This window comes from Pseudophryne corroboree, chromosome 6 (genome assembly GCF_028390025.1).
Source record: "Pseudophryne corroboree isolate aPseCor3 chromosome 6, aPseCor3.hap2, whole genome shotgun sequence".
Lineage (NCBI taxonomy): Eukaryota > Metazoa > Chordata > Amphibia > Anura > Myobatrachidae > Pseudophryne > Pseudophryne corroboree.
The window spans coordinates 2,869,373-2,881,854 of NC_086449.1; the positions used below are offsets into that span (position 1 = coordinate 2,869,373).

At 49.6% G+C, this 12,482-nt stretch overlaps 1 protein-coding gene across 1 annotated transcript; it reads left to right on the forward strand.

Annotated features, from left to right (window-relative positions):
• Positions 1-2,089: 2,089 nt before the first annotated feature.
• Positions 2,090-11,926, forward strand: LOC134933925 (uncharacterized). The gene is made up of 5 exons (XM_063929468.1): positions 2,090-2,173; positions 3,336-5,334; positions 5,430-5,498; positions 6,884-7,018; positions 10,945-11,926. Exons 1-5 carry the CDS (start codon positions 2,090-2,092, stop codon positions 11,169-11,171), a joined length of 2,514 nt encoding a protein of 837 aa, XP_063785538.1. The 3' UTR covers positions 11,172-11,926.
• The last annotated feature ends 556 nt before the right edge of the window (positions 11,927-12,482 follow it).

A 12,482-nucleotide genomic window follows, 5' to 3' on the forward strand; every position in this document is an offset into this window, starting at 1 on the left:
GGCCTCACTCTCTCCTACTGTGGCCCCTACTCTCCCCACTGTGGCCTCTACTCTCCCCCCTGTGGCCCCACTCTGCTCCCTGTGGCCCCACTCTCCCCCCCCACAGCCTCACTCTACCCCCCCTTTGGCCCCACTCTGCTCTCTGTGTCACCTACTCTACCCCCTGTGGTCTCTCTCTTCCCCCAGTGTCCCCTACTCTTCCATCTGTGGCCCCAGTCTGCTCCCTGTGTCCCCAACTCCCCCCCCTGTGGCCCCACACTCCCCCTTATGGCACATGACCACGCCCATTTTTTGGACGTGTGCCTTTGGCGCGCGCACACAGTACCACCAGGACTTTTTTTCTACTTGCACCACTGGTGTACACGCTATATCGTTGAGTACTACTGTATGTTGTTCATCAATCGCCGGCATTAAATTATCCCCAAGTGTGTTCCCGGCTTTAGCGTGAGTATTGACGGCATAATGTCAACACGTACAGTCAGAAGGTCAATATTTAACATGATGGACATCGATCAACATTGTCAGAATGTCGTCACCCAATTTTAGGATTAGGGCTAGGGTGGGTACACACTTGGCAGGCTGCTCTGCCCATCTAGCTGACCCTCACCCTGATTGGTAAGGTTTATGCACAAATTATCTTGTGTATGCACACTTACCAATCGTCCGCCTTATATGTGTCGGCAGCAGACTCATGTGCTTATGCCCACCCACTTTTGACATCCTATTCAGTGGATTCCGCGGGTGATATTATTTGGTTGGCAGGTTGCCCGTACAGGCAGTATCCGCGGTGCTATATATATATATAAATCTACTTTGGATAGTGCACATTTATGATTAGGGCTAGGCTTAGAGTAAGACTGAACAGGAAACCCACTGCCGACTTGCAGACTGTCGACACGCTGTGCATGTTCAGATCCCGAATGTTGACAATCAGAACATGTCATTCTGATTGTCAACAAAAAATACCACACATGATACACTGCATGGCAAATTGCATGTTTATGCCCATTGGGAATGGTATGCCCCGGCAGTCAGCTTATCAACGCCATGATCCTGGCCGCCAGAATGGCGGCAGTGAGGAGAGCACTTACAGTCCCCTTGCAGGCTTGCTGCACACGCCACGATGCGGGCTCGGTCGTGGAAACCCACAAGGGGGAATAGCCCCCTGTTAGCCGGGATTCCGGCGTTGGTGTCCTGACCGTCGGGATCGAGACTGCCGGCAATGTAACCACATCCCGTTTAATCAGGCTGACAACGATGTTATAAATACATAAAAAGAAACAGCGCTGATTCCCCTACAGGGGCTACACACGGAGAGATCTGACTAGATTGCTCAGATGTTAAGCACGGATCTCTCTGTGTGTACGTCCTCCAGCAATGGCAATGCGCGGCCCCGCACGTCGCTATCGCCGATACTAGATTGGCCTATGTGCATGGAAATATGGTGAGTTTTTATCAGGGATGTGTGGAAAAGGTGGGGGAAGGGGGGGGGGGGGGGGCACTGCCTCGCCTGTCATAGACTTTTTACTCCAGAGTTTTGACTCTGAAAATGATTAGAATAATACAATATATTAGAAATATTTGTATTTATACAGTGAAAACTCAGGCGTATAGGATTGTATGACTGGAAAGGCTCCGCCTCCCGCGCCTCACCCCACCGCCCGTCCCTTATAGGAAGAAATATTCTACTATGAGTATTTATTTTCTCTAAAATAACTTTTCTGTTGGCATGCATCTCATCTTAGAGATTTGGGGGGACATTTACTAAGCAGTGATAAGAGTGGAGAAGTGAGCCGGTGGAGAAGTGGCCCCATCAACCAATCAGCGGCTCTGTATCATGTTATAGTATGCAAATGATAGATGTTACTTCAGTGCTGATTGGTTGCCATGGGCAACTCCTCCACTGGCTCACTTCTCCGCTCTTATCACTGCTTAGTAAATTTGCCCAATAGTTGAACAGGAGGTCAGTCGATGTGCGTGTTACGCAGGAATTACATCAAAATGACCATTTGCATGTTATGTTTTCGGCTTCTAAACGGCCGTCATTGTAAATTATGTGTTTGCAGGAAACCATTATTATACTGAGACCATGGCGGAACAGGACTCCCATTCTTCTCTTCCGTCAGTGACGCAGGTGGATGATGCTACTCGCCCAAACGGCAGTCCTCAGCAGGTACCATTCATTATACAGTCTCTCTTTGTCATTTGTAAGTTCTCCATTTATTGCCAACACAACATTCTTTAATTCATATTGTATCCTGTCAATTTTTGCAAATGTTTAGACAACCATGGCCCTCATTCCGAGTTGTTTGCTCGCAAGCTGCTTTTAGCAGCTTTGCACACGCTAAGCCGCCGCCTACTGGGAGTGAATCTTAGGTTATCAAAATTGCGAACGAAAGATTCTCAATATTGCGAAAAGACTTCTCCGTGCAGTTTCTGAGTAGCTCGAGACTAAAGGCCCATACACACTTGACGATAAAATGAACGACGTCATTCATTTCAGCCCTCATCAACGACGTCGCTCATTATATCGTCAAGTGTGTATGCATCAGACGACCACCGATGCGCGGCCCCGCGGGACGTTAACGACCCTCACTTATCTGTGGAGCATGTATGCTCAATTTCCACTATGGTCGTTACCGACCAGAGACGTCGTTGAATGTGTATGGTGTGAAAGACCAACGACCAATGACCAAGCCACTGTTCACCAGCCCTGTTCCCAGCTCATTATTTTACTAAACTGTTCAGCTTGGATGCTTCAATGATGAATGGTCTATGGTCTTTGGTCTTTCGTCTTTGGTCTTTCGTCTTTGGTCGTTGGTAGTGTGTATGCTCATGTCGTTTGCTCAGCTGTTCAAGGGAAGTTCAAGGGAAGTCGTTAACGACGGTCGTTAACGATGTGTGCATCGTCAAGTGTGTATGGGCCTTTACTCTGCCAGTGCGATCAGTTCAGTGCTTGTCGTTCCTGGTTTAACGTCACAAACACACCCAGCGTTCGCCCAGACACTCCCCCGTTTCTCCAGCCACTCCAGCGTTTTTCCCAGAAACGGTAGTGTTTTTTCCCACACGCCCATAAAACGGCCAGTTTCCGCCCAGTAACACCCACTTCCTGTCAATCACATTACGATCACCAGAACGAAGAAAAAACCTCGTAATGCCGTGAGTAAAATACCTAACTGCATAGCAAATTTACTTGGCGCAGTCGCAGTGCGGACATTGCGCATGCGCACTAAGTGGAAAATCGCTGCGATGCAAAAAAATTTACAGAGCGAACAACTCGGAATGACCACCTATATACGTTATTTACTTACATCTAGGTTCTTTATTTATTTTAGATGGACAGCTGTCTTGAAGATTCTGATGAACTATACGACTCTCTATCAGAGAGTACGGATGAATACATTCCAGATTCCACTTGCGAAAGTGACAGCGACAGTGACGTCAGCCTTAAACCAGATTTAAAGACAAAACATCAGTCTCTTGACCGTATGCTGGATGTCTTAATGAGATCCCCTGTCTGGGACACCGCAACGTCGGACGACGTGACCTTTGACAGACAGAGCCTTACGTCTGAAGCCTCTGGAGCAGAAGAAGAAGAAGAACCCCGTCCGAGTCAGAAAGTAAAAAACAATATAGTTGTCAGCGCGTGCCAGAAAAACGGTGAAAAGAGAGTGTACGACAGGAGAAACTATTGCTTGTATTGCTGTAAGCCCCAAGCTAAGATTGCGAGGCACCTGCAACGTGCGCATGAGAACAATTTTGATGTGGCTAAAGCTCTGAGCTTCCGAAAGGGTTCCAAGGAGAGGAAAAAACATCTAGATTACATCCGCAACCAAGGAAACTACGCGCACAATGCCGCAGTTATGGAGTCCGGAACCGGGAAACTAGTGCCATTTAAGCGCCCCCCTAAAGAAGTGCAGGCGAATGACTTCATGCATTGTGCGTACTGTCAAGGACTTTTTATAAGAAAGGTCCTTTGGCGACATATCCGTAGTTGTAAACTTAAACCTGGATCGGCCGCCCCCAAACCAGGAAAGAACCGTGTTCAGTCTATGTGTACATACACTGGGCCTGTGCCTTCACACATAACTAAACAACTGTGGGGAGTAATCAGCGCCATGAATCCCGACCCAATCACAGATATACTTAAAAATGATCAAGTCATCACTGAAGTTGGGCAACACTTGTTAAATAAAGGTGGGACGTCCGCCAAGAATCAGCAGGGGGTGCGACAGAAGATGCGAGAAATGGGAAGGCTGATTCTCAATGCCAGGAAAATCACCAGCATCAAAAGTATGGAAGATACCATAAATCCAAGGAAGTACATGGAGACGGTCAAAGCTGTCAAGTTTACATGTGGGTATGACAGTGAAACAAGCACGTTCTTGATTCCATCACTAGCAACCAAACTTGGAAATTCCCTGACCAAAGTGAGCAGACTCTTAAAAGCTAAGGGTTTAATCTCAAACGATAAAGAGCTCGTGAAGAAGGCCAGTGACTTTCAAGATGTTCATCACGTGAAGTGGAATGAGATGATCTCAGCTACAGCATTGAGGAACATCAGGGAAGCAAAGTGGAATGTTCCCACTCTCATGCCCTTCACGGAAGATGTCCAAAAATTGCACGCATATCTCAGCAAGGTGCAAGATGAGTGGTCTAAATTACTATCTGAAAGCCCCTCTACAAAAGCCTGGATGGAGCTGTCAAGGGTGTGTCTGGCCCAGATCATTCTCTTTAACCGACGCAGGGAAGGAGAGGTTGCGAGCATGTCCTTAACTGCATTTTCATCAAGAGACACTTCTGATCCACATAAGGATGTTGACTGGGCACTCTCTGAAGTGGAAAAAAAACTCTGCAGACACTTCTCAAGGATTGTCACCAGGGGAAAACGTGGTCGCCCGGTTCCGATTCTTCTGACTCCAGAAATGCTGTGTGCATTAGAACTCCTTGTTAAGCAGAGAGAAGCTTGTGGGGTTCTAAAAGACAACCATTATTTGTTTGCAAGACCAGAAGCTTTGACACATTTCCGAGGTTCAGATTGCATTCGTGCCTTTGCAAACCTGTGTGGTGCAAAGTGTCCTGAGTCACTGACATCTACCAGACTGCGAAAGCATGCCGCAACCCTTTCAACGGTGCTGAACATGACGGACAGTGAGATGGACCAGCTGGCCAACTTTCTTGGACATGATATAAGAGTCCACCGTGAGTTCTATCGACTCCCTGAGAAGACCCTGCAACTTGCCAAGATCAGCAAAGTTCTAATGGCACTCGAGCAAGGAAGATTAGCTGAGTTTCAGGGCAAGAACTTGGATGAAATTTGGATAGGTCCAGATGGTGTGATATTTTATTTGACTTTTTTGTCTGTGTTTGTCTTCTATGCCTTTATGTTTAATCACATTGGTACACTGTACTTTGTATGTCATCCACAGAAAAAGTTCAGGACTGTGATGAGGAAGACAAGAGCATACAGGAGGGACACTCTTCATCCATTATTGATGGTATGTGTGGTCAGCAAGTTACTCTCAAACTTACTGATTAATACTTGAAAGCTACAATGATGTATAAAAATCACATTATTACTTTTAAAGTGGGTCTGTTTCTTGGCAAATTAACTTCATGAGTTGGCTGGCACTTTGGTTTATTAATATCAGGCGTTAATAGTAAATTAAAACTTAACATTTTTTAAATTCATCAGTTCAATAATATGTAGTTCAAAATACTTGAAAAGAGCAACACAATTTTACACTTTAATGGTTTAATGCATTTTTATTCATTAACATAGTAACATAGTATCAAAGGTTGAAAAAAGACAATTTGTCCATCGAGTTCAACCTATTTGTCATCTCCTGTGCAGGATTATTTTTGGACTAAATTTTGACTGATGCTGATGTCAGCCGTTGTGTTTTATTCCTCTTTTCGTAGTAACTATAGTGCTCGACTAAGCACCATAACCCTGAATATCCTTATCCATTGGGAATTTATCTAACCCATTCTTAAAGGTGTTGACAGATTCCGCCATTACAACTCCCTCAGGCAGGAAATTCCAAACACGTATTGTCCTTACCGTGAAAAAGCCTTTACGCCGTATTGTGCGGAATCTCCTCTCCTCTAACCTGAGCGAGTGTCCACGAGTCCTCTGTGCTGATCTTACCAAAAACAGGTCCCGTGCAAGCTCTGTGTATTGTTCCCTTATATATTTGTAGATGTTGATCATGTCCCCTCTTAGTCTCCTCTTTTCCAATGTAAACATGCCTAGCCTTGCAAGCCTTTCCTCGTATTCCAGCTTCTCCATGCCCTTTATTAGTTTAGTCGCCCACCTCTGAACCTTTTCTAGCTTCAGGATATCCTTTTTGAAGTATGGTGCCCAAAATTGCACACAGTATTCAAGATGTGGCCTCACTAGTGATTTATATAATGGGAGTATAACACTCTCGTCCCTTGCATCCATTCCCCATTTTATGCATGCTAATATCTTATTAGCCTTCTTTGCTGCACTCCTACTTTGGTTACTGCTGCTTAATTTGCTATCTATGAGGACACCTAAGTCCTTTTCCAGTACAGAATCCCCTAATATTACCCCATTTAGTAGATAGGTGTAATTTTTGGTCTTGCCCCCACAGTGCATTACCTTACACTTGTCTGTGTTAAATCTCATTCTCCATTTTGATGCCCATGCTTCCAGTTTAGTTAAGTCGTTCTGAAGAGACTCAGCATCCTCCTCCGTATTTATAACCTTACACAATTTGGTATCGTCTGCAAAAATTGACACCATGCTCTCTAGACCTTCTGTTGTAAATAACAACCATCATATTGTCAGAATTCTTTAGTACATGTAAATTACATATCTTTCTCCAAATTTTAAATTTTGATTATTTTTATACAGTACCTTCAGCTGAGGAGACACTTCCTACCACCGAAAGAAATGAAATGACACCACCACGACCCAAGAGACGCAAACCACCATCATCAGAAAATGAGATAGCTTCAGAAGTCAGCGCTATAAGACCTTCATCCAATGGTGAACTCTACACATTTATCTTAAGTGCGCACGTGAATCTCAAGGTCACAATGCTCAGAAACCCATCCACAGTTGTAGATAGGGTTTCTGGGTTGTTTCTAGAGTCTACTTGGTGCTTGAAGTGGGACTAGTAATAGTAACTTTTCTAATAATTGAAACATTAGTAATAACTAGCCCCTATATATGTGGGTGTTCACATGGGCTAAAGCAATTGAATTAATGGATAGATGCATAATAATAAGTTGGAATATTACTCCTACTGTAGAAGCAACTCAACTTCAAATATCAATTGGAATAATAGTTAGCAAAGCGAAGGTTGCTAAAGCCACAATCACCACAATACCACTTGTGTAATGATTGTTATGTCTGATATCATTCTTTGAACTTACTAAATAGTAGAATGGGGTGTAGTTGCAATTCCGTTGGCCAGAATTCCAGAGGTCAGGTGACCGGCGTCGGAATCCCGACACCTGTCAGAATATCAGTGCCCGCATCCTGACAACCGGAATCCTGGAGGGGCAAGTTATGGTTAGGCTGTGGGTGTGGAGGGTTATGGTCAGGCGGCAGGGGGGAGGGGTAGGGTGCAGGAGTGGAGGGTTAGGGTCAGTCTGCAGGAGGGAGGGGTAGGGTGCAGAAGTGGAGGGTTAGGGTCAGGTTGCAGGGGGGAGGGTTAGGCTGCAGGAGTGGAGGGTTAGGCTGTGGAGGGTTAGGGTCAGGCTGTGGTGGGGGGGAGTTAGGCTGCAGGAGTGGAGGGTTAGGCTGTGGGTGTGGAGGGTTAGGGTCAGGCTGTGGGGGGGGAGAGTTCAGCTGCAGGAGTGGAGGGTTAGGGTCAGGCTGCAGGAGAGGAGAGTTAGGCTGTGGGTGTGGAGGGTAGGGTCAGGCTGTGGGATGGAGGGTCAGGCTGCAGGAGTGGAGGGTTAGGCTGTGGGTGTGGAGGGTTAGGGTCAGGCTGTGGGGGGGGAGAGTTCAGCTGCAGGAGTGGAGGGTTAGGGTCAGGCTGCAGGAGAGGAGAGTTAGGCTGTGGGTGTGGAGGGTAGGGTCAGGCTGTGGGATGGAGGGTTAGGCTGCAGGATTGGAGGGTTAGGCTGTGGGTGTGGAGGGTTAGGGTCAGGCTGTGGGGGGGGGGGGAGTTAGGGTGCAGGAGTGGAGGGTTAGGCTGTGGAGGGTTAGGGTCAGGCTGTGGGGGGGAGAGTTAGGGTACAGGAGTGGAGGGTTAGGCTGTGGAGGGTTAGGGTCAGGCTGTGGTGGGGGGGAGTTAGGCTGCAGGAGTGGAGGGTTAGGCTGTGGGTGTGGAGGGTTAGGGTCAGGCTGTGTGGGGGGGGAGAGTTCAGCTGCAGGAGTGGAGGGTTAGGGTCAGGCTGCAGGAGTGGAGGGTTAGGCTGTGGGTGTGGAGGGTAGGGTCAGGCTGTGGGATGGAGGGTTAGGCTGCAGGAGTGGAGGGTTAGGCTGTGGGTGTGGAGGGTTAGGGTCAGGCTGTGTGGGGGGGGGGAGAGTTCAGCTGCAGGAGTGGAGGGTTAGGGTCAGGCTGCAGGAGTGGAGGGTTAGGCTGTGGGTGTGGAGGGTAGGGTCAGGCTGCAGGATTGGAGGGTTAGGCTGTGGGTGTGGAGGGTTTGGGTCAGGCTGTGGGGGGGGGGGAGAGTTAGGGTGCAGGAGGGGAGGGTTAGGGTCAGAAAAGGGGAGGGTTAGGCTGAGGGAGGGGAGGGTTAGGTTCAGGCTGTGGGGGGGAGGAGAGTTCAGCTGCAAGAGTGGAGGGTTAGGGTCAGGCTGCAGGAGTGGAGGGTTAGGCTGTGGGTGTGGGAGAGTTAGGCTGCTGGAGTGGAGGGTTAGGGGCAGGCTGCAGGGGGGAGGGTTAGGCTGCAGGAGTGGAGGGTTAGGGTCAGGCTGGTGGGGGGGGTTAGGCTGCAGGAGTGAAGTGTTAGGGTCGGGCAGGTAAAGGAGGGCTAGGCTGAGGGAGTGGAGGGTTAGGCTGCAGGGGGGAGGTGTAGGGTGCAGGACTGGAGGGTTAGGCTGCAGGACTGGAGGGTTAGGCTGTGGGTGTGGAGGCTTAGGGTCAGGCTGTGGGGGGGAGAGTTAGGGTGCAGGAGTGGAGGGTTAGGGTCAGGCAAGGGGAGGGTTAGGCTGAGGGAGGGGAGGGTTAGGGTCAGGCTGTGTGGGGGGGAGAGTTCAGCTGCGGGAGTGGAGGGTTAGGGTCAGGCTGTGGAATGGAGGGTTAGGGTCAGGCTGCAGGGGGGAGGGTTAGGCTGCAGGAGTAAAGTGTTAGGGTCAGGCAGGTAAAGGAGGGTTAGGCTGCAGGAGTGGAGGGTTAGGGTCAGGCAATGCGAGGGTAAGGCTGAGGGAGCGAAGGGTTAGGGTCAGGCTGTGGGATGGAGGGTTAGGGTGCAGGAGTGGAGGGTTAGGGTCAGGCTGTGGGGGGGAGAGTTAGGGTGCAGGAGTGGAGGGTTAGGGTCAGGTAAGGGGAGGGTTAGGCTAAGGGAGGGGAGGGTTAGGCTGAGCGAGGGGAGGGTTAGGGTCAGGCTGTGGGGGGGGGGAGAGTTCAACTGCAGGAGTGGAGGGTTAGGGTCAGGCTGCAGGAGTGGAGGGTTAGGCTGTGGGTGTGAAGGATTAGGGTCAGGCTGTAGGAGGGGAGGGTTAGGGTTAGGCAGTGGGAGGAGGGTTAGGGGCAGGCTGCTGGGGGGGAGGGGGAGGGGCAGGCTGTGGGGGGAGGGTTAGGCTGCAGGAGTGGAGGGTTAGGGTCACGGTGCAGGGGCGGGCAGGGTTAGGCTGAGGGAGGGGAGGGTCAGGCAGGGGGAGGGTTAGGCTGAGGGAGTGGAGGGTTAGGTTTAGGCTGCGGGGAGAGTTAGGCTGCGGGGAGAGTTAGGCTGCGGGGAGAGTTAGGCTGCAGGAGTGAAGTGTTAGGGTCAGGCAGGGAGGGGAGGGTTAGGCTGCAGGAGTGGTGGGTTAGGGTCAGGCAGGCGCAGGGTTAGGCTGAGGGAGGGGAAGGTTAGGTTTAGGCTGCGGGGAGAGTTAGGCTGCGGGGAGAGTTAGGCTACGGGGAGAGTTAGGCTGCGGGGAGGGTTAGGCTGCGGGGAGAGTTAGGCTGCGGGGAGAGTTAGGCTGCGGGGAGAGTTAGGCTGAAGAGTTAGGTTGCGGGGAGAGTTAGACTGCGGGGAGAGTTAGGCTGCGGGGAGAGTTAGGCTGAAGAGTTAGGCTGCGGGGAGAGTTAGGCTGCAGGGACAGTTAGGTTGCGGGGAGAGTTAGGCTGCGGGGAGAGTTAGGCTGCGGGGAGGGTTAGGCTGCAGGGAGAGTTAGGCTGCGGGGAGAGTTAGGCTGAAGAGTTAGGCTGCGGGGAGAGTTAGGCTGCGGGGAGAGTTAGGCTGCGGGGAGAGATAGGCTGCGGGGAGAGATAGGCTGCGGGGAGGGTTAGTCTGCGGGGAGGGTTAGGCTGCAGGGAGAGTTAGGGATATGGTAAGAGTCAGGGTTAGCGTACTTACCCCTAAATGTCAGGATTATGGCAGCCGGGATGCTGATGTTGGTATTCTGACCGTCCGCATCCCATACACCGGTATCCTGGGCCTAATTCAGACCTGATCAGTGGTGTGTGATCGCCGCTGTCTTATTGATTGCAGAGGTGATCGCGCTGGATGGGAGGGGGCGGCCCGGTGGTGATTGGATGCCATTTAAGGGGCGCGATCCGGGCAACGCAGGCGTGTCCGGACCATCTGGGGGAGGGGGGGGGGAGGGCGGACCGCGGCGGCTGTGTGATGTCATATGCAGCTGCTGCGCCCCAAACAGCGACAGGTAACTCCCTGTACTGGTGGGGAGCTGCTCATGGCCGCCGTGCGATGCTTTTGTACAATGTGCAAATAATATATATGTTATAGGGATGAGAATTCCAGTACACAATGGTCCTAATGTTGTTTTCAATGTGTTTTTCTGATCACTTTAAGGTGACGCTGCCCGGAGGAAGAAAAGACCCTGGCAGCAGATAGAGGTGGAAGCGGTGGAGAGACACATGCAGCGTTTCATCACATCTCATATTGTACCAGCAAAGAGAGACTGTGAGAAGTGTCTGAGGGCCGACCTAGACGCTCTGAAGAACCGCAACTGGCAGCACCTGAAATTCTACATTTATAACCGCATTACGGCCTTGAAAAGAAAATTGCAATGTAAATAGCGTGACGATAACCAAGTCTCGCTGCAGAGTCTTTTAGTTTGGCCCCTGACTCTCATTAGAATTCAGCCTGCTAGTGGAACCTGTAAACTCTGGATCTATACTCCGCGGTGTCCCCGGTGTAGCCTGCTGCTGCCTTTCCGCTTGAACCTTGCATACTCTTGTGCCCCCGACTCTGATTCCTGCTGCTGGTGCCTCTCAGAGCAGAGACCAACTCTTACTGTTTTTGGATGATCGTTTTAATCACCTGACACTTTGGACACTTTTTTGGACTTGGATGACCCTTCACCCCAGGCTACTGATGCACATGACCTTTAGTTCTGCTTTCCCAGCAACTGGAAAGGTCATTACTTAGGGTTCATCGCCTTGTTTTTAGTTTTTAGTTTATTTTTTTAAACATATTTTTTATTGAAGCAATATGTTATACCATCCACATTGTACAAAATTATCGTAGAACATTACATTTAGATACAGAAAGTATTGTTGGCAATTACTTGTGTATTCTATGGAGGTTACAGGTTCTAATCATCATTACAAATAATATTTGCCTAGACATAAAGAACCTTCAACATCCAATAACACATCAAAATTAAACAAATAGGATTTTAAATACCTACCAGTAAATCCTTTTCTCATAGTCCATAAGGGATATTGGGGACAGAAAAGTACGATGGAGATGTCAGAAAAAGCTTCCAGAACGGGCGGGAACGTGTGGAGACAACTGCAGCACCGCCTGCCCAAACTGGGTATCCTCTTTGGCCAGGGTATCAAACTTGTAGAACTTCACAAAGGTGTTCTTCCCCGACCAAGTAGCTGCTCGGCATAGTTGCAGGGCCGAGACTCCACGGACAGCCGCCCAGGAAGAACCCATGATCTCGTAGAGTGGGCCTTCAGAGACTGTGGAACAGGTAAGGCTGCCGACACATAGGCTGTTGGATAGTAAGCCTAAGCCAACGAGCAATGGACTGCTTAGAAGCAGGACAACACTTTTTCTGCACATCATACAGCATGAACAAGGAATCAGTCTTTCTGATCCGAGCCATCCTCTTGACATAGATCTTCAAGGCTCGTACAGCATCCAATGCCTCCAGAGGGGCAGAAGTGCCAGAACCGGACGGAATCACAATAGGTTGATTCAAGTGAAACGCGGAGACCACCTTCGGCAGGAACTGCTGTCTAGTACGGACTTTTACACGATAAGGCCCCCAATTCTGAGACATGTCTAGCAGAAGCCAGGGCCAGTAACATCACCATTTTCCACGTGAGGTACTTGTCTTCTACCGTCAGCAGAGGTTCAAACCAGGAGGACTGCAG

Coding starts and splice junctions, on each gene's coding strand:
- LOC134933925 (XM_063929468.1), top strand. CDS start 2,090: ATGGCGGAACAGGACTCCCATTCTTCTCTTCCGTCAGTGACGCAGGTG. Junction 2,174..3,335: donor CAAACGGCAGTCCTCAGCAG/GTACCATTCATT, acceptor TATTTATTTTAG/ATGGACAGCTGTCTTGAAGA. Junction 5,499..6,883: donor CTCTTCATCCATTATTGATG/GTATGTGTGGTC, acceptor ATTTTTATACAG/TACCTTCAGCTGAGGAGACA.